The sequence below is a fragment of the Bactrocera oleae genome, chromosome 3 (genome assembly GCF_042242935.1).
Source record: "Bactrocera oleae isolate idBacOlea1 chromosome 3, idBacOlea1, whole genome shotgun sequence".
In the NCBI taxonomy this organism is placed as follows: domain Eukaryota; kingdom Metazoa; phylum Arthropoda; class Insecta; order Diptera; family Tephritidae; genus Bactrocera; species Bactrocera oleae.
In genome coordinates, this window is record NC_091537.1 from 328,758 (window position 1) to 352,601 (window position 23,844).

General features: G+C 32.8%; 5 protein-coding genes across 7 annotated transcripts; 2 read left to right on the top strand and 3 right to left on the bottom strand.

The window, feature by feature from the left end:
- Nucleotides 1–616: 616 nt before the first annotated feature.
- Nucleotides 617–9,908, top strand: capt (adenylyl cyclase-associated protein 1). 2 transcript variants are annotated; one of them, XM_036369680.2, is made up of 11 exons: nt 617–733; nt 1,619–1,961; nt 3,034–3,487; nt 4,361–4,542; nt 7,128–7,719; nt 7,893–8,088; nt 8,151–8,514; nt 8,577–8,749; nt 8,827–9,033; nt 9,153–9,296; nt 9,365–9,908. In XM_036369680.2, exons 1-11 carry the CDS (start codon nt 632–634, stop codon nt 9,446–9,448), a joined length of 2,841 nt encoding a protein of 946 aa, XP_036225573.1. In that variant the 5' UTR covers nt 617–631; the 3' UTR covers nt 9,449–9,908. The 2 variants fall into 2 exon arrangements, with proteins under 2 accessions (XP_036225573.1, XP_069962982.1); XM_070106881.1 differs by lacking the exons at nt 617–733; nt 1,619–1,961; nt 3,034–3,487; nt 4,361–4,542 and adding an exon at nt 6,448–6,535.
- Nucleotides 9,756–11,111, bottom strand: Vps29 (vacuolar protein sorting 29). Its single transcript, XM_014230961.3, has one exon. The coding sequence runs from the start codon at nt 10,993–10,995 to the stop codon at nt 10,447–10,449; it is 549 nt and encodes a 182-aa protein (XP_014086436.1). The 5' UTR covers nt 10,996–11,111; the 3' UTR covers nt 9,756–10,446.
- Nucleotides 11,112–11,159: 48 nt separating this feature from the next.
- On the top strand, nt 11,160–12,500 carry Tfb4 (transcription factor B4). The gene is made up of 6 exons (XM_014230960.3): nt 11,160–11,260; nt 11,314–11,494; nt 11,553–11,748; nt 11,816–12,197; nt 12,268–12,304; nt 12,369–12,500. Exons 1-6 carry the CDS (start codon nt 11,239–11,241, stop codon nt 12,427–12,429), a joined length of 879 nt encoding a protein of 292 aa, XP_014086435.1. The 5' UTR covers nt 11,160–11,238; the 3' UTR covers nt 12,430–12,500.
- On the bottom strand, nt 12,427–14,404 carry l(2)10685 (5-methylcytosine rRNA methyltransferase l(2)10685). 2 transcript variants are annotated; one of them, XM_036369688.2, is made up of 4 exons: nt 14,116–14,404; nt 13,869–14,063; nt 13,268–13,813; nt 12,427–13,207 (listed from the first exon to the last, which is right to left on the bottom strand). In XM_036369688.2, the coding sequence occupies exons 1-4, from the start codon at nt 14,117–14,119 to the stop codon at nt 12,498–12,500; spliced, it is 1,455 nt and encodes a 484-aa protein (XP_036225581.1). In that variant the 5' UTR covers nt 14,120–14,404; the 3' UTR covers nt 12,427–12,497. The 2 variants fall into 2 exon arrangements, with proteins under 2 accessions (XP_036225581.1, XP_014086434.1); XM_014230959.3 differs by having other exon boundaries at nt 13,869–14,052; nt 14,116–14,403.
- A 1,971-nt stretch (nt 14,405–16,375) lies between these two features.
- MFS3 (major facilitator superfamily transporter 3) lies at nt 16,376–21,479 on the bottom strand. The gene is made up of 5 exons (XM_014230901.3): nt 21,183–21,479; nt 18,966–19,192; nt 17,498–18,284; nt 17,092–17,378; nt 16,376–17,034 (listed from the first exon to the last, which is right to left on the bottom strand). The coding sequence occupies exons 1-5, from the start codon at nt 21,220–21,222 to the stop codon at nt 16,855–16,857; spliced, it is 1,521 nt and encodes a 506-aa protein (XP_014086376.2). The 5' UTR covers nt 21,223–21,479; the 3' UTR covers nt 16,376–16,854.
- Between the last annotated feature and the right edge of the window lie 2,365 nt (nt 21,480–23,844).

The following is a 23,844-nucleotide window of genomic DNA, read 5'->3' on the forward strand; positions in this document are numbered from 1 at the left end:
TGACGGAAGTATAGTCTTGGCTAAAGAGAAGTTTTTACAAAAACTTCCAGCTATGGTATTACTATTTAACACACGAAATAAGAAACAGTCATACAATTTTTAAATGAGGTATGTTTTCCTTTATCATGCCAACCAACCCATTTGTCGAAGAACCTGCTAAAAAGCATATATTGCACATGTCAACCTTATTCAATTTGCCTTGTGATGGTTTTTAAACGTTGACCTTAAAACACCATACAGAAATCAAAAATTGTGCCAAAGAGAAGTCGCTCCTCCATTCACCCTGTTGAAGTATAATATCAAAATGCATTATATACATATCTATGTACATCCCATACTACTATTTCGAAGGCTTCCGGGACACATAGAATTTTCCGCAGCTCACTTTGCTTTTACAGCGGCAACATATTTTCTTGCTTGGAGTAAATCTTATTTTAACGCATGCGCGAATAAAGTAATTTAACTTTATTTAAACAGCAAATATTTTGGTGTGTGGGTTGAGATTTTATACAAAAAAGAGTATTTACACACAAGTAGTAGGCTGCGTTTTTGTCGAACTATAATTTGACAGTTGAACTTCGAATATTTCCCTTCTGTTCCTTTTAGATGAGAGAATCTTTCCTTCTCTTAAATGAAGAACACGAGCTCATTTGAGTCTAGTTTCGGAGCGTGCCGTAGCTGCTGGGTGTACAGTCGGAATGTGAGCACGTCACGGAGCACTTCTTATTTTGTGGTGGGAAGCATTGAGTATTATTTTCACGAAATTTAAAAGCAATTTTTTCGGATGTGTTATTTAAATTAAAATTAATTATATTAGGAGTATACCACTAGTTATCGAACTAAGTTTTAGTTATACTTTTGATATGTTTATTGACAAAGAAAAAATTTCAGGCGAAAAATATTAATTTTATGATGTTAAGCTTTTGTTGGTCTCGGAGTGATTTAAATGTTTAAAAGTGGGTGCACTAAATCAAACTAATTTCACTTCAAAAATATGCTCAAACAAATTGAAATAGATGACATTTATAAGCCTATTTTCTCTATAATATTGTGCGTCAACACCATTTGTACATATGTGTGCCTATATGAAATGTTCAATCGACAGCAAACAAAATCCAATATTTTTGTAAGAACTGTGTTATTCATCATTTCGAGTTTAGAAAAGTTCAACAATCATTCCAAGGCAACCATAATATATTAAAGCATTACATTATTGGTTCCAATGTTAAGAGCCCGGAATAACTTGACCTAATTAATTTCCTGTCAGCTGATTAATAGCTACACTTATGTGTATGTATATGTTATTTTATAGGCGTTGGCGCTAGTGTACTTGTTTTTACAATATAACAATTAAATATGAAGAATATTTTTTATTTTGATTTGCTGCCACTTTGTATTCACGTCTCCATAAATACACATAAATAGGTAAACCTTTTAGACTTATTAAGAAACTTTAGAATCTGACATTTAGTAAGAAATTTTAACTCCTAATAAAACTGTTAAATGTACTCTTACAACTTACAACAATGAATTATATCGCAAATATTTATATGATAATATGTTAGAGTGAGTGGTGCATCATAATTTCTTGGAGAAATCTAATTTGTTCAAATTATAGGCAGGAGAAATGTTTTCCTGTTGTCGTGCTAGTTCGAAAAATTCGAATCTACCAAAAAAAGTAAAAAATAAAAAAGTTGATGCGTTAATCCAAAATCAAAATGCGGAAGGTGGAAGCGGCGAGGATCAGAAGCGAATAATTCCAACGATAAAAATCGAGAAGGGCAAAGCGAATGACTTTGAAACCGAAAACCATTCATTTTCTCTAAATGGAAAAGAATGCGAAAGTGTACTTGAAAATTCTGCAGCAGATAATAGGATGTGTGATGGCATAGCAAAAGCTGGTACAACACAATCCGAAACAGCAGATATTGCAGCTAATACGCAGCTAAGGAACGAAAATGGTACTTTTTTTTATTATTATTGTTATTTTGCTGATCTACTTGAGGTTATTAAATTTTAAACTTTTTGGAATTTGTCGAACAATAACCGTAGCTAATTTTTTTTAACTATACATATACATATGTATATATAGAAAAAGTCCTCTGGACCTTTTACATATTTTGTTGGCTCATTAAAACGAGTAATATGTAAACGTGGAACAATTGTAATGTAGAAACTTTGTTCATTCTCATGAAATCGCTTGATTACTGGCGTAACCAGTGTTCGCGTTTACTTAAATAAAAAATGTACAGAAATCCATTCAATATTTGTGTTTCGAAAACACACAATCTAAAGCTAATAGATAAGTGTATTTTGATATACATACATATGTATGTATGTACATACATATATGTATTTAGAGTGTGTATTTTAATTTATAGTAGATCACTTCAAAAGAAACTTGTTAATAGCTAGATAATCTAATATAATGGTAATTAATTTAACGTTGCTTCCAAAAATTTCAATATCACTATCTAAGCAAAGCAAATGTACTATTACCTATCCTTACGATCGAATTACCCTATTATTTGAAATAGGTATATGGTAAATCTTCGTAGTTCTAGTGTTAAGGACGGCTTTACAAAAAAAAAAGCTTAATAAATAACGTTACCATTAAAGTAAAAGACCCACTTGACGTTAAGAGAAAGTTATTTTCCAAGAAAGCAGCGGGTATTATAAAATAACTTTATTTTTTGTATTAGTGATCTAAATAAAGTAAAATGTACTTAACATATTTAAGTTCTGAAAGAAAAAAGAAGAATACTGCATAAAAAGTATGACTTGGCTGAAGAAACCACTTTTATTGGTGAAATATAGGAAAAATAATAATTCGTACACACTTTAAAATACATACATAGGTATATACATACCACATGTATGCAAGGCTTAGTGATTACGTTTTACTGTAAAAGTAAAATTTTTTGTTTGCTATGAAGAAAGTATATAAATTGGATTTGAGTTTTCACCATGTATTTTTTTTTTGTCCATGTTAATGGACTTCTTTTTTTAATGACCGTCACATTGTATTCGCAGTTGGGAATGACCAAAGCGATGTAGAAACTAGATTGAATCAAAAAACGAAAACTGATTATAGTTGTACAACAACTACGAATGAAATATTATCTGAAAACTGCGGAAAGTTAGACGACATAGAAACAACAGTTTTGAAACTTAATGACGAAACTATAGCAGGCACCACACCAGTTAAGAGTTGTCTTTCACGACACAATTCGATTCACACATCCATAAAGAAGAAGGTTAATATCAGTACACAAGCAGAAATAATAGAACCGGATCCTGTTCCTCAATCCCCACACGAACCCGTTTCATCAACTGTGGATGATGACGATGTTTTTTCCGATTCACTGCCACCGCCAAAACGCGAAAGTATGTGTGCGCCGTATATTGAACAAAGTGAGGTTCCAGAATTAGTGGCATATGCTCATGGGCTTCCCGAATGGTTCAATGATGAAAGGATTAATGAAATGTAATGTTCAAAAATGATAATTAAAAACAATTAATTTATAATAAGAGGCCAATGAATTGTGAACGAAGGAGAGAAATTTAAGTTTTATTAATTTATTTACCAATTTTATGGTCGATAACTTGTTTACCTAAACATATTTAGCTGTTTGGAGGAGCTGGAATTGCTTCAATTAAATCTCCATTTGTAGTTCATCCTATTTCCGATACAATTCTTAATAAAAGGCTCAAATAAAAGTTCATTGGCCTACAACATGAGAAGTAAGACTTATGAACCTAATTTTATACCACTCTTTAATATACTTTTAATGAAAGAATTTCCAAAATAGAGAAGTAGTAGCTTAAACAGATTTGTTGTGTTATCTGAAAAAATTCACAAAAAGTTTACAGAGGAGAGGTCATAACATTCCAATGAATGTCTGTCGTTCATAATTCAATGGCCAAGAATATATAAATAAAGATATATATTTAGTTAAATATTTCTAAAACCGATATAAAACCACATACACAATATTATTATTTATTAAATATGAACTCTTATATTAAAAAACAATCAAAGGAGGAAAAGAATTTATTATACTTAACATTTTCATTATTTATACAACAAGCCATTTTATTGGTACAAAGTTTTATTTTGTGAAAATTACATAGACCTTAATTCAGTAAATGTAAATATGCTGTTTCGTTTGAATTTTTATTTAATATTCAAGTTGTGAATTAGCTTAAATTAAAATTCGACAGAATTGAATTTTGCTTTCATGCATGGTTACTACGTATTTACGTATAATAATTTATCTTCAACTGCAACATTTTCATACAAACACTTTTCATCAATCATCTGCGAAATCCAACGATTAAAAAATCTTAAAATTTGTAGTGGTTGCATTGAGCCACCTGTTACGCCTGTGGGTCGTGATGAGCTTGAATTGAGGCGACAGCGTCTGTATACAGACCTATTGCGTGCAGCGCATGCAGCTGTAGAGCATAACGTACGCTTTACCCCGTTTGCAACAAATATAACTGGGGATGTGACTAGCAGAATAAGTGGAAGCGTTAGAGGTGATTACTTTTTAGTAAATAAGTAAAACCTACTTTGTGTATTACTAAATTATTACCGTATTGCATGGGTCACAGTTATTATTTGTAAAAATATAAATATTTTCATTCTCTACCTTGTGTATTAGTTTCGCACATATTTTTCCTTTATTAATCAATAACTTTCTTGTTAAAGCTTGACTTGAAATATTTTTGAGACAAAAAATGGTACCAAGCCATATTTTTATTTCTTCTGTCGGGTGTATAAATTGTACATACTATAGTCTTCTGGCATCCAGACATGTTTGTGACATGCTAAACCAAATAGGCTTAATACCTAAACCAGCAGTTAAATAACTAAATAATTCCTTATTACTATAACTATCTATTATACATATATTATTATTTCACCTAACAAACATATGTGATTTATTAGTGGATGTCGTGTATTTTGTCAAATCATCGGTAACAATTTAATTTAATGTTAATTTTTTTTTTACTCATTTTTAATAATCCTGATTTGTAAGTACATATGTAAGGATGTACGCGGAAAAAAGGGCAAATTCTACTTGCTGTTCATTAGTTTAGTGGTTTTCTTAAAAATTGTGTCTTTTGAGTCTAATTGTTTGACTGCCAAAGGATTGACATGATAACTAATTCTGCATAAATATGCTGAACTAAATCTCTTTTTCTCAAGGGGCGAATTAATATCAGATTTTTCTATTGGTATCTTTGAAATATACAGGAAACGATTGTTTGCAGTCTCTAAAATATTGTGTAATGAACTTTATTAAAGGAGTATATTTAATGCCCGAAATGTATCATCTTATTTTAATTTTTTTAGAAAAATAATTTTCACTTATAACTATTATTAATATAAGTAAATGACTAATACGTTTTTACTGAAAACAGCTTAAGAAAAGGTTTTCCCCATGGGAGTGTACCCAAATATTCATATCTTATCTTATCAACTTTTCACTATTGTGGATAATTTGTGCGAATGAGAATTCATTCAGTTAACAATTTGATAGCTAACGAGTATGGAAGAGCTAAGTTCGGGCGCAGCCAAATTTAGAGATATATTTACAAAACTTTATTATAAACGATATAAATCATTACAATAGAATTGGCCGTTTTATGATTCAATTGCGGCAATTTGCATACTATAATTATAAAAGGCAATGTTCTTACCAAGTTTTGAATACGAAATTTTTGTAGTTTATGAGGCGCACCACCCTTATTTTTAAAATTTTGTAAGGAACATATCTCCTCCCATTGATATCTTTTTTCAGAGTTATAAAACCCACCTTATGTTATTTGTTTAGAATAATGATGTTTATTATGCCGGAACTCAACCCGACTTGTCCTAATCACTCAATAAATATGTATAACTCAATTACTTTTGCAATAGTTTATGTGTCTTACTCTTTACAACATGGTGCAAGAGTATAAAAATTAGGCAAGTTTAAGAGCTTAGAAGTCTTAACTTTTGCTTACTACGCTTCAAATGGTAAGCAAATAATTGTGTACTAAGTAAGCGGCATGATTCATTTATGTAGTGTTGACTATTTCGTGATTCACTTTTTCGTTCGACGCTAAATAAGTGATGTGCTTGTTGGCTAAATTGATACTGAATGAACGATTGCAGCTAATAAAATTAAATAGTTGCAAACAAGTGCAAAAGTCTGAATGATTCATTTGCTGCTGCCGTTGGCTATGCTGACTATAACCGCAACAACCATGTCCACAGCGGCAGCGTTGATATCTCCGTTGTGACTGTTTGTTTAATGCTGATACTGTAAAATTGATATTCTTAATGTATAAAATGCACATATAGATATATACTTACGTACATATGTATATAATTGTGTGAGCGAATTAACCCAAAAGTATTGTGAAGGGCATTGAATTTTTGAGTAGTAGTAGAAGATCTGTACTATTCGAATGGGTCAAACATTGAGCGAATGTTGTGGTCGAACTCTGATCATCAACGACACAAGAACTTGCAACAATCCGGGTAGGGGAAAGTGAAATTAAACAGTCTGTGAAAGACACGCTCTCTTTATGTTAATAAAATTCCGGAATATGTATATTAAATTCTTAACAGTACTTTCAATCTATCCAGAAAATAATTATGCCGAATATTTGGCAAGAAATCTTTTCATCTAAATTGCCTTAGTAATAGTTTTTGCACACAACTTAATGTAAATTTTATACAAACATGTATGTAGGTATACATGTACGAGTGTTCGATTGCAGTAAGTAAGAACGGTGGAATGTTTATATATAAAACCGCCTATACATAATATAAGCAATGATGCAAAAGAATTTGAGGAAAGATAGGCGACTGCCAATCCAGAATGAGTCACATTGTCATATAACGATTTCTTAATATCTACTGTTTTTTATTCCAACTTGGGTACTTTACAGTGTCGCCTGCTTACATTTTTAGCGTTTATAAGTGAGCATATTGAGTTATTTTTGAAAACTGTTCCTCGCATACTATATATTTATATACGTATCTATTTATAAAACGACTATATAGTATTGCTTTCTACACAAGTGAGAAATCTGGCTTATTGATATTTGATATTTTAAATACTATTTAGATTGTGATCCGGATTTAAAACCATCCGTTGCTGAAAATCTTGAGAATTTGGTAAATCGTTTAGAGCAATTAGTTGAGCGTTTGGAACGTTCGATCTCAGCACGTGAGCTAGAAATTGCAAATCGCACAATTGATGCAGTTCGAACGAAAAAGCGAGAAAGTTTCAACTTAGAGAGTGCCGAATTACTTACAGCGTCGCTTACTGAACAATTGCCACTACAGACGGAAAGCATAAATAATCGAATAGAAAAATTGGAGCGTTCATTAAATCAAATAAACGAACGACACAGCAGCAGTTTGAGTACGAGCAATAGCCAGTGCAGTCAACAACTCAGAGAACAACAGGAGCACCAACAACAAAAAGGGGAGGGTAGCCTTGAAAATATACCAACAGTGCTTGAAGATTATCAAGTGTCCACTTCTCAGCTAGTCTCCGAAGGAGAGCAATATTCGCAGTTAAAGCCGCCGCCCGAAATGAGTGTACTAGGCTTCCAGGATATTATCAGTGGTCCGTTAAATCAATATTTAGCGCTTTCTGAGAAAATCGGTGGCGACGTTGCAAAACATGCGCATTTAGTAAAATTAGCATTTGAGTAAGTCGTAATTTTTTAAATTTGTATTTATGGTATTTCTTTATCAAACTTTGTTTTCGGTTGGTATTGAATTAACATTATAAGCATACCATAAGGAATTTCATCAAAATAATGGCATATTTAGACAAATTGGAGTGTACATTTTCTTATACCATATATGATGTTATTTTCAGTGCTCAATCGCAGTATGTTACGTTAGCCAGTCAATGTTCTCAACCTAACCAAGAGAAGCAAATGGAGTTGCTAAAGCCCACTTCTGTGCAAATTAGTGCTATTCAGGACTATCGTGAGAAGAATCGAGGATCTGCGTTTTTTAACCATTTATCGGCTATTAGTGAAAGTATTCCAGCTTTAGGATGGGTATGCGTGGTAAGTGAAAATCAAATTATACTACGATAATGCTTAGTATTTTATATTATCTTAATTAATAGTCACCTACACCTGGACCGCATGTGAAAGAAATGAATGATGCCGGCCAATTTTATACAAATCGGGTGTTGAAAGAGTGGAGAGATAAAGATTCAACTCACGTAGAGTGGGCAAGAGCATGGATCCAAACATTAACTGAATTGCAATCATATATAAAGCAGTATCATACCACTGGTCTAGTATGGTCTGGTAAAGGTGCGGCACCAGTTCGAGGTACTGCACCTCCACCACCACCAATGGGTGCTTGCCCACCACCACCACCACCGCCAACATTCGATATTGGAGGAATGTCATTAGAAGATGGTGGTGCAGATGATCGCAGTGCTCTATTTGCTGAAATTAATCAAGGCGAGGCTATCACAAAAAGTAACTTTCCTTTAATTAAAGAATATGTGGATATCATTTTGGACCGCCTTTTTTCCTCATAGATCTAAAGAAGGTCACTGCGGACATGCAAACTCACAAGAATACAACATTGCGCACTGGTCCAGCTCCATTTAAGACACCAACTCAGTTCGGTTCATCGTCTGGTGGTTCTTGTACTACTACCGCTGTTACAAAAGAACCAGTATTCACACGTGATGGAAAAAAATGGTTAATTGTAAGGATATAGAAATATTATAATTTATGATATATTTAAATAAATTTTGAAAATAACGATATCAAATCCCATTGTAGGAATATCAACGCAACAATCGCAATTTGTTAGTGGAGAATGCGGAAATGAACAATGTGGTATATGTGTATAAATGTGAAGGTTCAACTTTAACTGTTAAGGGCAAAGTAAACAACGTTGTCTTAGACTCATGTAAAAAGTGCTCTTTACTATTTGATTCAGTTGTCGCGTCAGTAGAATTCGTAAATTGTCAAAGTGTCCAAATGCAGGTTAGTTTTTTTCACTTTTCAATTTATGTTTCAGCCCCAATTTGTAATTTTTAGTCTTGCCTATAATAATAAATTGATCTATCGATATAGATTATACAAATTCACTAATATTTTTATAGGTTCTTGGTTTCGTACCAACTATATCAATTGATAAAACTGATGGCTGTCAAATGTATTTATCTAATGAATCACTCGGTGTGGAAATTGTAAGCTCAAAGTCTTCCGAAATGAATGTTATGCTTCCTCAAGCCAGTGGTGATTATGTAAGTAGATATTTAATGTATAGTTTAATAGAGCTTAAAATATTAACAATATATTGTTCTTAATACAGATTGAATTGGCTTTGCCGGAACAGTTCAAGACTACTATTTCGGGACAATCACTGAAAACTATTTGCGTGGAAAGTCTTGGTTAAACTCATTTAATGCCCTAGATGGATTCAAAACGCCAAAAAATTATCGAAGGCAGATGCAATGGAGTATTTACAGAAAACTTAACATACATATTTACAGAAAATCATTTTGCTACTCCAATTCACTTTTTATATAAGTAATTTATACTATGAAACATCGGTGTTAACACACAGGTTTTATCAAAAACAAACAAAAAAATACTAAAAAAACTTTTTAAGATTACAGTCGTTTAGTACCAATTAGGCGTATTGCAACAACAAATAAGTTTTTATCGCCTGTTTTTGTAAAGTGGAAATTAATACTACTAAATTTATATTTATAGTTGGGTTATTTATTTATCACACAGTAACATCAAAAATGATAATTTTGAATTAATTTCTAAATTTCATTAATATATCTTAATACAAGTATTTAATAAGTAACGCAAATAAAAGCAATTTATATTACCAGTTTACAAAGCAAGTTATATAATTTTTTTTTTTTTGTAATTTTGAAAGCTAGGGTAATTAAAAAGTAAAGATATGCGAAATTAATATAATTATATTAAATTTTATGCATCGGTAATTAAATAAATTCAAATTTATACAGAATTACGAGATTATTTTATTGGTTTGGGTACTAAATTTTCGGTAAAGCAGAGCAAACATGTTTGAAGTATTTATTGAAGAATCCTATAAGTGCAATTGTTGATATTGCAAAGCAGCCAATGTTCCAGTATGAAGGCTAAAACTATCTTAATTTTTATTCAACATTGTTGCAAATTTTAAAAGTAATTTGATAAATGTTATATTCGCGCATAAACTTTAAAGTGTATGAATACAACGATGTACATACATATATTTTATAGGAATATATATTTTCATAACATTGGTGTAATTTATGAATGTACATGCGTACATACATTTACAAATAACTAATGAAGTATAATGATGTGAATATTGGTAGTACTTAACACATCTGATGTTAGTGTTCGCTATGGTGTAATTCAATATCAGCCGCACTAAAGTTTTTTGTATTCAATACGTTCGACTTTCACTTCGTCGCCAATAAGTTGATATACATATGTCACAACGGTTGTACTTTGAATATCCATAAGTACAAAAGATGGTATTACATTTACGTCTAGAGGGTTAAAAGCACCAGTAGCAGATCCAGGGTTGATATAGAATTTATTTCCATGTTCATAAGCTTCAAATTTATATGTATGACCCGATATTAATATATCTACGTCTAATTGTCGCTGAATCAACGCTAGAGCTTCTGGATCACCACGGGGCACAACCTGATGTCCATGTGACAGTCCAATTCGAAACTGTCCAACTGTAACTACCTTCTGCTCTGGGTAACTCAAATTTTCATCAAATTCTCCGCGAACGATGTGTACGTCATTAGCCAATGTTTTGAGGTAATCATACGTTTCCTTTGTGCAAAGATTTCCTGTGCAAAGTATGTGATGAATTCGTCCTGGTACTAACAATTTCTTGAATTTCACCGGTAAACTGGCACAACGATGTGGGATATGAAGATCACCAAGTACAAGAACCAGCATTTTGGAGGCGTATATTTTAATTTATAGGTTGATGAAAATATAAAATGTTTTATCATAAACTTTCTCGCTTCTGATTAAATTTAAAGATCGCAAATTCAGCTGATTGTCAAAATAAAGTATGTTCAACAAAAACTAATACTATGTTTCAAGTAAGTACGTTTAGTTATTTTTAATTCGCAAGCCCATTTGTTTTGTTAGCATCAGTTCATTTCTCTTTAATTTACTGTGGTTATTTATCCCAAAATGTATAAACAGCAAAATGATGGTGAGCTTTCTTCATTATTGGTTTACTTCTATTTTTATAATCCTCTTTTTTAGAGTCGAATAAATTTAGCTTACTAGTGATTGTGCTAGACACCAATCCATCACAACGCATAGTGCGCCAAAATGCCCAGTTACTTACCCAATGTGTGGATGCCATTATTGCTTTTGGTAATGCACATCTCATGCAATGTTCACAAAACAAATTGGCTGTTCTTTCCTGTCATCATCACGCCACGTATAAAAAGCTGAATATGTGAAAATTTTGAGTTGAAAGAAATTCGTATATCTTTCAGTGACTTCTTGTATCCTTTGCCTGGAAAACAATTGGATGTTCGCCAGATTGATGGACAATATGAAGTATTTAGTTTGGTCGAGAAGACTGTAAAACAACGCCTAAGCCATATTATTACTAACTCACCAAAATTGAATGCACCCTGTGAAAGTATTTTAGCAGGCAGCATGGCAATGGCTTTATGCTACATTTCCAGAGTAAGTTCGCAAACGACATATATTAATAATTTAAATAAAATTTTTAAGGAGTAATGTTATGCTTTAGATACAACGTAATGCTTCTGCAGGTGTAAAAATGCACTCCCGCATTCTAGTTGTAACGGGCAGTAATGAATGTGCTTCTCAGTATATGACGTATATGAACGTTTTTTTTACGGCTCAGAAACTAGGAATTACAATTGATGTGTGTGCAATGGATAAAACGATGAGTCTCTTGCAACAGGGTTGTGATATCACGGGCGGTCAATATCTACGCCTTACACAGTTAGATGGGTTGTTACAATATTTATTATGGGTTTTTTTGCCGGATCCACAGATGCGTCAGAAGTTGGTACTACCTCCTGCAACAAAAGTTGACTACAGGGCAGCTTGCTTTTGTCATCGAGAGCTGATTGATATTGGCTATGTTTGTTCGGTTTGCTTATCCAGTAAGTTTGTTATATAGACCTTAACATATTGATTATTTATAACAAAAATTTTTATTTTCACTTATTTCAGTATTTTGCAAATTTAGTCCGATCTGCACCACCTGTCAGTAAGTTTTTTTTAAATAAATAGTAAATCAGATGCCATAATACTTATTTCTGTAATTTTTACAGTACGGTTTTTAAAATACCCGGACCCATGCCCATTAAACCAAAGAAAAAGAAAAAGGTCTAATGGTAATTCACTTACATGTATTGTTATACAATTAACTTATGCAAAAAATATATCTTATTTTTGTTAAATTATATATTTCTCATTAATTTACAAAAATACATTGGGCCATAGTTAGCAGGCAAATAGGGGAGCACCATTTGTCCGTACTTTAAAACTTTATGATTTTCGAATTTAAATATGTCCTCGAATAATCTAATTTTGTAACTTAGATCTTTAACTGTAGTGGTTATACCATTTTCGTTGAATGCTTTTTGTAGCGCCATATGTACAACTCCATCGTTTTGCACAGGTGACAGTGAACATGTTGAATAAATCAAACTGCCACCTGGTTTTAATAGTCGTAAACAATTCGATAGGATGTCAGCTTGTAATTCAGGAATCCGTAGTCGTTCTTTGATACGAGTCGATTTAAATATATTGTTATCATTTACGGTCACAGAATGGCGGTCTGTAGTACATGGTACATCTACCAGAATCTTATCAAAGCTCTCGTAATTATCCATATATTTTGCATCACATTGGTTGAGAACAATTCGTTTATTTTCCCATTTTTCTTTATAGTCAAATATGTACTCTTGCAGTACTTTGCGAATTCTGTTGAGACGGGATTCTTGAATATCATTACAAATCAAGGTGTCTGGGAAAAGTGTTTGTAACATTATAAGTGATTTTCCACCTGGTGCGGCACAAGCATCCAAAACACGCTCACCTTCTTTTATGTCTAAAAACAATGGTGGCAACACTGATGCACCATCTAATAGATAATGTGAGAGCACACCTAGAAACAACAATTAGATTTAAAATGTCTTATTTGTAAATAAAATGTAAATTTATGTACCTGTTACACATTTTTTTGGTGCATTGAATTCGGAACAATTCCCAATCTCGTAGGTGTATAATTTAAGATTATCTGGATAGCAAAATTCCGTTTCCAACTCAAATTTTAAAGGAAAATCAGTATGTGTGGAATAGTATTTATAATGATCTGATTCAGGTATCCAATCTTCCATCCCTTTTATTTTGTTTGCCGGCATAAATTCATATAAGCCCCCTGTTCCATATTGTGGATCTATTAATCGGCTGTTGGCTAGTTGAGTATCCTTTTCAATCGCCATTTCAAGACTTTCTATAAATTTTTGATTCTCTCCATTCTCCGAATTGGTTTTTAATTCTGTCGTGTTGCCTGCACAGTACTCTAGCTGGTCGGATGTTTCTGTCTTTGAACTCATAGGGTATATTGACAGTTTTTCACGTTCTTCTTGCCTACTTAGTACTTTGAATAGATTTTTATCCAGCGTATTACTTGAACCGTTTATCGACAGCTTATTATTGCGCCCAATGCGGGCTCCTACTAATTTTATTAGAGATTTTATATTTAAAGCACCTAAAAGATAAATATATTCCATATAATTCGATATTCATAGAATGACACTTCCTACCGTTTAATTCCATTACATCGCAAGTTTTATCTGCATCTCCAAAGTTATTTACTACTGCTACATATTTATGCTCCGTTAATAACGCTGCTCGAATGTTTTTCCAACGAATACCAAAAACTGATCCATAAAAGTCATCGAAACTTTCTAGAGCTCGCTGAGTATTCGTTTTTTTTCCTTTGAATGCCTGCAAAAATTCTTATATATTCTTATATATTATAAATTGAATATTTTTATTCTATACACGCACCCATCGCTGACTTTTTAACCTCATTTGCAAATAAATAAGGCTATTAACTCGTAACATTTCTAAAGATGTTTATTTATGAGAAAACGTTTCCGGCTCATACTCAACTAATGCAGCAAATATGTGTTTGTTTCTTAACCGCTTAACACAGTAAACGCACTAAGTAAGTAACCAAAGCTACCAATTATCAAGAACCAATTTCCGCTAGGAAATCGTTTCTTTACCCAAAAACTTGCTGAAGACACCGTAAGAATTAAATAAAGCAATTAGTAAAAGTAAAAATTTTACTAATCAAAATGGGCTACTGTCAAATAACAATCAGCTGTAAATCACATGTGTAAGCAATCACACTAGAATCATTTGCTTTTATTTCGTTAGTTTTAAATCTTTAGATTTAAAAACATTGCTTAGGTTTTACTTTATCCCTAGTTTCTACAATGTTATGCAGTAATAAAGATTATAGGATGTGACTGTTTATACTCATTAGCCGTACATATTTATTAGTTTATTGGATTTTTATACCCTGAACAGGGCATATTAAGTTTGCCACGAAGTTTGTAATACCCAGAAGGAAACGTCGGAGACCCTATAAAATATAAATATAAATGATCAGCATGATGAGCTGAGTTGATTTAGCCATGTCCGTCTGTCTGTCTGTTCGTCTGTCCGTCTGTCTGTATATATATTATACAAACTAGTTCCTCAGTTTTTAAGCTATCGATCTAAATTTTGCACCTGTCCTTTTCTCACAAAGAAGCTGCTCATTTGTCGAAATGACCGATATCGGACCACTATAGCATATAGCTGCAATACAAACTGAACAATCGGTATCAAGTGTTTGTATGGGAAACTCTTTCATTTGTCGAGGTATCTTCACAAAATTTGGCACGAATTATAATTTAAGGCAACAATTTAATCTCCGAAAAAATTATCCAGATCGGGTGACTATAGCATATAGCTGCCAAACAAACTAAACAATCGGAATGAAGTGCTTGTACGGAAAACTCTTTCATTTGACGAGGTATCTTCACGAAATTCGGCATGTATTATTATTTAAGACAACAATTTAATCTCCGAAGAAATTATTCAGATCGGGTGACTATAACATATAGCTGCCATACAAACTGAACAATCGGAATGAAGTGCTTGTATAGAAAACTCTTTCATTTGACGAGGTATATTCACGAAATTAGACACGAGTTCTGGCTTAAGGCAACAAATTATTCTCTGCAGAAATTGGTCAGATCAGATCACAATATCATATAGCTGCCATACAAATTGAACGTTCGGAGTCAAGTTCATGTAAGGGGCCTTTGTATTTATGAAGGGTATTATAGCTTCGGTGCAACCGAACTTAACGTTTTTTCTTGTTTAATTATTAGAATAATTTATTTTTATTTTGCACTAGCTTAAATGATCTTATTTGGGGAAAGTGCAAAATCATCTGTTTTCGAAATCATCGGGTTGAACCAAAGGAAAGGGGTATTAAGTGAATGGGTCTGGCGGGGTATGTATAGAGGTGGTTAGTGTCATGTGGGGACTCTTTGAATGAAGGACATATGTATGTATGTATAAATGCTTAATATGTCAGGCATTATTATAGATAAATAGGAGTTTAACCAGCTATAGTATCCAGAACGAAGTTGCCCAAGGGTTTTACGCGTTCAATACACGTCTGAAATTTGTCGCGTCCGCAATTTCGTCGGTACTAAGGTATGACGGGGGATATCAAGTAAGATCGCGGTTGCTTGTGAAGTGAAGGAGTACAGATTATAAAACGTAAAATCTAAATTTTTGTGATTATTTCCTGTTGGAATTTTAGCAGAATCGGCACAAATGTTGGGCCCTGGTCTGTTAATATGTCCGCAGTGTAGAATTTTAGGCTCCTTGCAATGAGGAAGTGAAAAATGTCAAAGAGATATGGTACGGATGGTTGACCAGCGCTCAAATAATTCATGCATTATCTTTTCAGCCATAAAGGAAGCGTGGCTTGTTCAATATTCTTCATAAAATAGTAGTAATACTGGGTGGGAGGGAGTGGTGCACAGGTGAAGGCTGTTGTGGCTGTAGTACCCGTGGAGACGGTTGGCGCACTGTGGGGGGCGGGGGGTTGACTGATCATACTGGGAGCCTTGGGTTATGCTCTTATTGAGTAAAACCACATTTCTGTTCTAAAGTATTTTAAGGATAACACAGGGTAAAAATATTCCTTGCCGGGAAATACTTTTTAATATCTCTGTGGATACCAGATTTAATGAATAAGTTTTGTTTGAAAACATGCAGATGTATGTATGTATATTCTATTTGATAAGTGCAATAACTTGATAGAAATGCCTACAACAGATTTGCCATGTACGTACTATGTTTACTACTAACTACTATCACTAACTTAATAGAAGCCTATCTTATTTAGAAAAAACAAAAACAATTTTGGGGCTAAATGTAAATATGTGTATATACATACATATATACGTGGTATATAATTGTTTAATGCCCATTTTCTTTAGCAAATACAATTTAAAGGTTTTTAAGATATAACACTTTGAGGAATTTCGATATCTTTGCCATGAAAAGTACATATATTTATATACATATGTATGTACGTCATATAATGAAATTAATGAAGGTATTGGTATTTATATTTAAATGTATGCCAATGCATGCAACTAATTTTAAATAGATGTAAAATTAATAACAACTAAGATAACTTAAATTCATTGTATTTTCGGGTGTTGAAAATTTTCAGACATTGTCCTTTAGTGGTTGAGACTTCAATGGCGTCGATTCGTCCTTTGCTTCTTTTTTCTCAATCTTATTCCAAGATTGCTCTTCGCCTGAGCCAAATATTACAAATACCAAGAACTCGATAGCGAAAAGGACTATAGTTACATAGAAAATTATACGCCAAGCCCCAATGGTTTGCTATAAGATAAAAATTTCAAATACTTATGTTCTTCTTTGAATTAGATATAAACATACGTTATTAGTTGTAATTAAGCCAACAAATATTGGAACTATGATGCCTGGAATCGTTGCAGCAGTGTTGGTAATTGCGACCAGTGTACCAGCGTAATTAGGAGCAATATCAATGTGATTTGAAAGGAATCCAGAAAACATGCCACCCATACCAATGATTCCGATTGTCATGATTATAACAGCTGCTGTATGCTTGCAACCGATGTTGCACAATGCTAAAAGGCAAACACCGGGTATGATTGTACATATACTTGTCGCAGTTTTGCGCGCAGTAGTGGTAGTAATTTTCCCTGAAAAAAGAAGACATTTACATTAGTTAATATATTGCGAAATGCATCCTACAGTAAAAATCTACCTTTTATCATTACAATATTTTTATGTTCTTCATTTGTATTTAATTTTCAATTACCTTTGGCTTTCAATGTGTCCAGAGTTTTACCCAATAAGATGCTTAAAACTAGCATTGGAAAGTAAGGCAGTGCGCTGAACTGGGCATTACTTGAAACATCGAATTTCAAAACTTGTTTCATATAGAAAGGTATTTCGATGAGAAACATATACCAACCCCAATTACTGCAACAATGAGCAATTAAAATAGCCCAAAACGGTATTGATGTCAATACTTTTTTCCACGGTACAGGTGGGTGGTCCACGTTTGATGCGGTATTTTCGGTTCCTAACTGTGAAGTTATCATTTGGCGCTCTTCTGGGCTGATCAATCGTTGTTTATTCGGGTTGTCTTGTATGAGGAATATCCATAAGATCATCCAGATTGCACTTAAGCCGCCCATCCAGTAAAATACCGATTCCCAGCCCCATCGTGCCGACAAAACACCAGCTAAAAGTATGGAAATAGCCGTACCAAAAGAAGTTCCCACATATATTATAGTCGACATGACCGAGCGCTCATTGGGTGGTGCCCAAGCAGCGATCATGCAGTGCATAGCTGGAAAAGTTGCTCCACCACCTATGCCCTCCAGAACACGCATTACAATTAAACCGGCATAGTGGGATTTTGTCATAACCGGTGTGAGCAAGGTTGCAATTACATTAATACCAACTGAAAAGAGCATCACCCATTTTGCAGAAAACTTTTCGGCTACTCGTGCACTTGGCATTTGCGACACCAAATAACCCCAAAAGTAGCAGCTCAACAGAGTTCCTTGTATACCTTCACTCCACACAAAGGGTCCTTCCTAAAATTAATTAATACATTTAAGACATTATTTCCTCTTATTGTGTACGAGTATATACATAGTACCTACACACATACATATATATATATATTTTGAACTAAATATACAAGTATTCCTTTCTCGTCTGATTGCCAGGTAAAAATTAGTTAATGTTTTCGTATACTTACATGCGTCTGAAATACCAAATACTCGTATGATACTCAGCTAATGTAATATTTATGAAATTTGTATATGCAGTAGTATTTTGGGAATATATGCAAATATTTGGTATTCTAATGTCTATCTCTATGCCTAGTATATTCAAACTCTTTCGATTAAAGTTAATGTTGACTCATATAATGCACTGTGACAATTTCTTACAATTTACTAATATTTTTTATGCAAATAAAATTTTGAATAATGTCTTTCAAGAGTAATTAAAATTAAAATAATTTCACTTATTAAATAAAAAATCCAAAGTTTTTAGAAAGTCGTCAATTCATCTTAAAACAGAATTAATTTTGTTCCATATCTCTCAATGTTTCCCTTTTTCGCATACATATGTATGTATGTATGTAATTACCACAATTTCGCTGGGTGATATTTGTTAAAGTTTGCAATATGCGCACATAAATATATGTATATATATGTACATATAAGTACATATGTGTATAAAAAGCAATGTGGCATGTTCATATTTACCTCTTGTTTGGTTACATTTCCATTACCAGGCTTATGGCATACCTCTTCTTGTGACATAGAATTAAAGCTCATATTATGAACTTCACGAGCAACACTATGTCCAGCCTCAATGGCGGTATGATTTAACATTGCTACCATTGCAACACTGAGGTTTACTTTGAGACCGTAAATTATGGCCATACCACAAGATCCAAGCACCGCTAGTATGTAACGGGCGGGTAAGCATTCTGCAAATAAACAATTAAAGTAAGTACATGTATGTAAGGTATATTTACATGTTTAAGCCTCTTACGTATCATGGTGATATACTTGTACAAATGATGCGTCAAACTTATAATTATACTGAAATATATTATAATTATACATATATGAATATATAGGAGTATATTAAATCCTTAATATTTCCGTCAAAAGACCAAACTCGCAGGCTAAGCATGCGGCATTTATATTTAGGTAGTTATCATTTGAACAGAAGTTAATGACTGATTACGATTTTAAAAAATACCAAATCACCAGGTTTCATATGGAATTTCACATTTATGTGTAAGTAGATCCGCAATAACGATGGTGGTGGCTTAACTATTATTGCATTGTTGTTGCTAATTGTCGATCAACTAATTCATGTGCGAATGAGTGATTAGGTTAAATAAAAAAAAAATAATAAGAAAAAAAGGTTAAATTCGGTTGCACCGAAGCTATGTACCAGCCCTCCACAAATAAAAAAATTCCTTACAAGGATATAATTTCAATGGTTCAGTTTGTATGGGAACTATATGCTGTAGTGGTCCGATATTAGCAGCTCCCACAAATGACCAGCTTCTTGAGGAGAAAAGGACGTGTGCAAAATTTCATATATCATATATATCGATATCTCAAAAACTTAGGAACTAGTTTGCGCATATAAAGACAGGCGGACATGACTAACTCGCCGCAACTCGTGATGCTGATCATCAATTTTTTATAAGGTCTCCGCCATTTTCTTTTGGGTGGTACATGCGAGGTAACACTGTTCAGGGTATAATAAAATGCTATGACAATCGGACTCATTTGGATATTTGCCGAGTATCTAGTCTTTACATATATATATTTACAATACATGAGATGTATGTATATATTATAAATACATGTTAAAAAGGACACATCAAGTCAGTGCAAAATTCTGAAAATTATTTACAAAAATACAACCACAAAAATTATTTACGATATAATTTCAAAGAAATCATTTAATAAGTTTCTGAAATTCTTATCGGACTTCACTGCATTTATTTACTCAATTATTCGAATTAATTAATAAGAGAATAATAGGATTCATTAAACGGCATTGCCTGTTTACTGATAACACAGTCATAGTCACAGTCGCTACATCAAGAATTTAGATTTAGCTCAGTTCCTCACAAATGTCGTCATAAATGTTAACTGAAAAAAACCATTAGACAGGGTTTATCTTTACATGGTAAAACCGCAGTGCAAGTACTCTAACATTATTGTATTATTATTTAAATTACAAATTCCTTTTTTGTTTTCCTTTTCATACATTATCAGCTTCCTCAATACTTTAATTTCTAATTATTTATACCTTTTGATTATATTCAATATAAGTGTCAGAATAGAGTAACTATTTTTATTATTAAAAAAATTGACTTTTAAATGACCTTACCCATAATATCATAAGATGTGTGAATATATATTTTCGCCAAAATTTAAATGTACAATCGTAAGTATGTATGTAAGTGCTTGTAAAAATATTGGGCACATCAGTATGTATCGATTTGTGATCTCATACTATGTGTTTGAAACCAATCCTCACGTCACATCCTGAGATTTTGTATTCTTTTGGGCACATACAATTTTTAAAAAATAAATAATAATAACAGTAAATATAAAAAAGCCCTAAATCCATTTATGTATAAGCATACGTATATCGTATGTATGTATGTATGTATGTATGTTTATATATAAGTGGTAACCTGCGATTTGAAGCAAGGAAGTCCATTGCTGCTACCAACGACCTTTTATCATTCTTAAGGTCAAAATCTGAATGCATAACTCTGTACTCCTCCCCGTTCATAATTATTGTGTGTAACATTAAAATAAAAGAAGGTGACATTGACGAGCCACTTTCATTCTAAAAACAATCACTATGGCAATGGAGTAACATATATTTATGAATTTGTCGGCATGAGTGTTTAACGGTTTATTTTTAATTCATCTACTTACTTCCCAAGATGCTGCCTTTTGCAGGAACCTCGTTAGCCATTTCGCAAATTATTCGTGAACTTTTTTATGAAGTATTTTGTTAAGACTTATAAGTAAAATTTGTTTCACTCCACTTTCATTAAGGAAATTGTTTAGTTAGTTTTACATTATTTTCAATAAAAGTATTTTAATACTCAAGCGATATTTACTTCGTAGTCTTCACGTAGTTATTCCTTAACAGTTCAACTTTTTGTTAGCGCTCCTCAACTGTTAGAAGCGGCGCGACTGTTTTACACAAACTGAGTAGACTCTCTGAGGTGCGGCCAAGTTTTTGTTTGGTAAATGTACGAGTGTATCCAGAACCGGTCGGCAGCATTGACGATTCTCTTGTCTTGCACGAGTTACATATATTCTTCACTGGCACCCGCGCTTTCTATTCAGCCAATATACTTGTACATATATATAAATAAATAAAAATTATTTCTTCTAAATTGTGGTGGTTCAATACGTTTTTGGATATTCGGTATCTGACAGTTCGGCGTCAGAAAAATATTATGGTGTGCAACATCTGCTGGTATACGCCCGCAGATACTCATATGTTTATATGGTTCCAAATTTGAATGTGTAGATATATATGTGCGTATCCATATATACTTCAATATACATATGTGCATTACTCGAAAATTTTTTCCAGTGTAAGGGTAAACAAGGGTTTCAAGCTGGAGCGCCTATTCATACTTATATATGATTAGCGGTTTAAAATAAGAGTAGTGCATAATTTTGTTTATATTCCCAAACTATACATATATATAATACTTTTATATTTGGAACCGAAACACAATTATATTATGTAGTACATGCATACTATGCCTATGTATTTTTATTTGCTCCTCGCTTTCAGTATTTATGACCGCCGTGGACAAACAAAATTATTTTAAAATCAATTACTAGCTATCAGATATTTTATAATTTGCACAAACGTGTCAAATTTGGTTTAGTAAATTGACAAAAACTGCCAGTAACTTCCATAAATGTATGGATACTTACATATGTATAATCGTTTGTAAAATCACACGTACACTTGACGACGCAGGCGCGATCTCATAGGAAATTGCATAGTATATAATAGTACTGGGGAGTCACTCAATAGGAAAAATTAATAGTTGTTCCTTAAAATTCCAACATGATGCAATGACCTCCGTTTCATCATTCATGCGTAACGCACTTAAATTCCTAACCGAAAACATAGTGAGATCAAAGATGTCTCATGACGATGACTTTCATAGGAGAAATACGCGTATTGCCGGAGAATTTTGCTACAATAAATTTAACTGCATAGCCGAGTCCCAAGGCAAAACTTACTTTTTAACTGCTATTTTTTGTTTGCTACTGGTCCATAAAGAGATGCGTGTGAATGTGCGAAAAATCAATCATATACATGTGTATACCATATAAAAACAATATATCTGTATATAAGATAATTACTAAAGTTATACTCTGTTAAGGGTATTGAATGATTTTACTCGCTAAGCGTTCAAGTTTAAAGTTGGAGACCCACAAGTGGTCAATTGACAACATTTGCATATGTTTACGTACTTAATATGTTGCTTTGGTATTTATGTAGGTTCGTACCGTAACAGGGAATTTAAAATTTGCAAATTTGCATATATTACGAAGTCATTTTTGAATTGCTTACTCAAAAATATTCAAAAACAAAGAACCATATATGGTAAATACTGTTATTTGACCATCTCGTCCGAATAAAATTGTTCTTCTTTTGACAACTGTATAGTAAATTCGCTTTTCATCTGATCAGACAGCAATAACTGGGAAAACTGTGTAATATTTACGTATATTGAAATATACATATAGGTATGTAAGTGGAGACTTTGCAAATGCACTAAAAGCCTAAATATGTAGAATGGTTTTAATGAATATATTCAAGGAAATGTAGAACTGACATAAAATACAGCAGATCTCTTTGCGCATCATTCGTGTATATATATGTTTGTATGTATGTATGGAAGTGTGTCTTATATTTTTGGCGTGATGACATTTGTGAATGGCTGAATTAAATAATAGTTATTATATTGTATTAAGGCGTGAACCTAATTGAAAAAAACTCAGTGCTTTTTGGGATGTTTGTGTGCCACACTCGAAGCATGTAGATGCTGCTTCAATATCTCATTTTATGCGACAATTTTATGGGTTGGTTTAAAGGGTCACATTGAAAAATTCACTTCTATTTTCATAAAGTGATCACGTATATATGTATGTGCTCCAAATTTATTTTGATTGTTCTATTATTGATATCAATTCGTTATAAATTAATTTTTTTAGATTTTCGTTGCAATAGTTTTTTATGCTTGTCAATGTACTATTTTATGGTACAGGTTATATCAGTTATGTTGAAAATACTGACGGTGAATGTTTTGTAATGAAGATCTAATTTTTTTCGGTACAATAGGTGTCTTGTGCATCATTTAAAGGTTAGTGCTCAAAATACTAAGAGTTAACACAGCCCAATGGAAAACTCCACAAAAATTATATAACTATACAATACAAAGTACATACATATCTGTATATGTACTTTAAATTTGAAGACACACATATATCATACCAATATGCATGCGTGTATAAACGTATTTGGATATGTGATGAACCTAATATTTGTGAATGAATT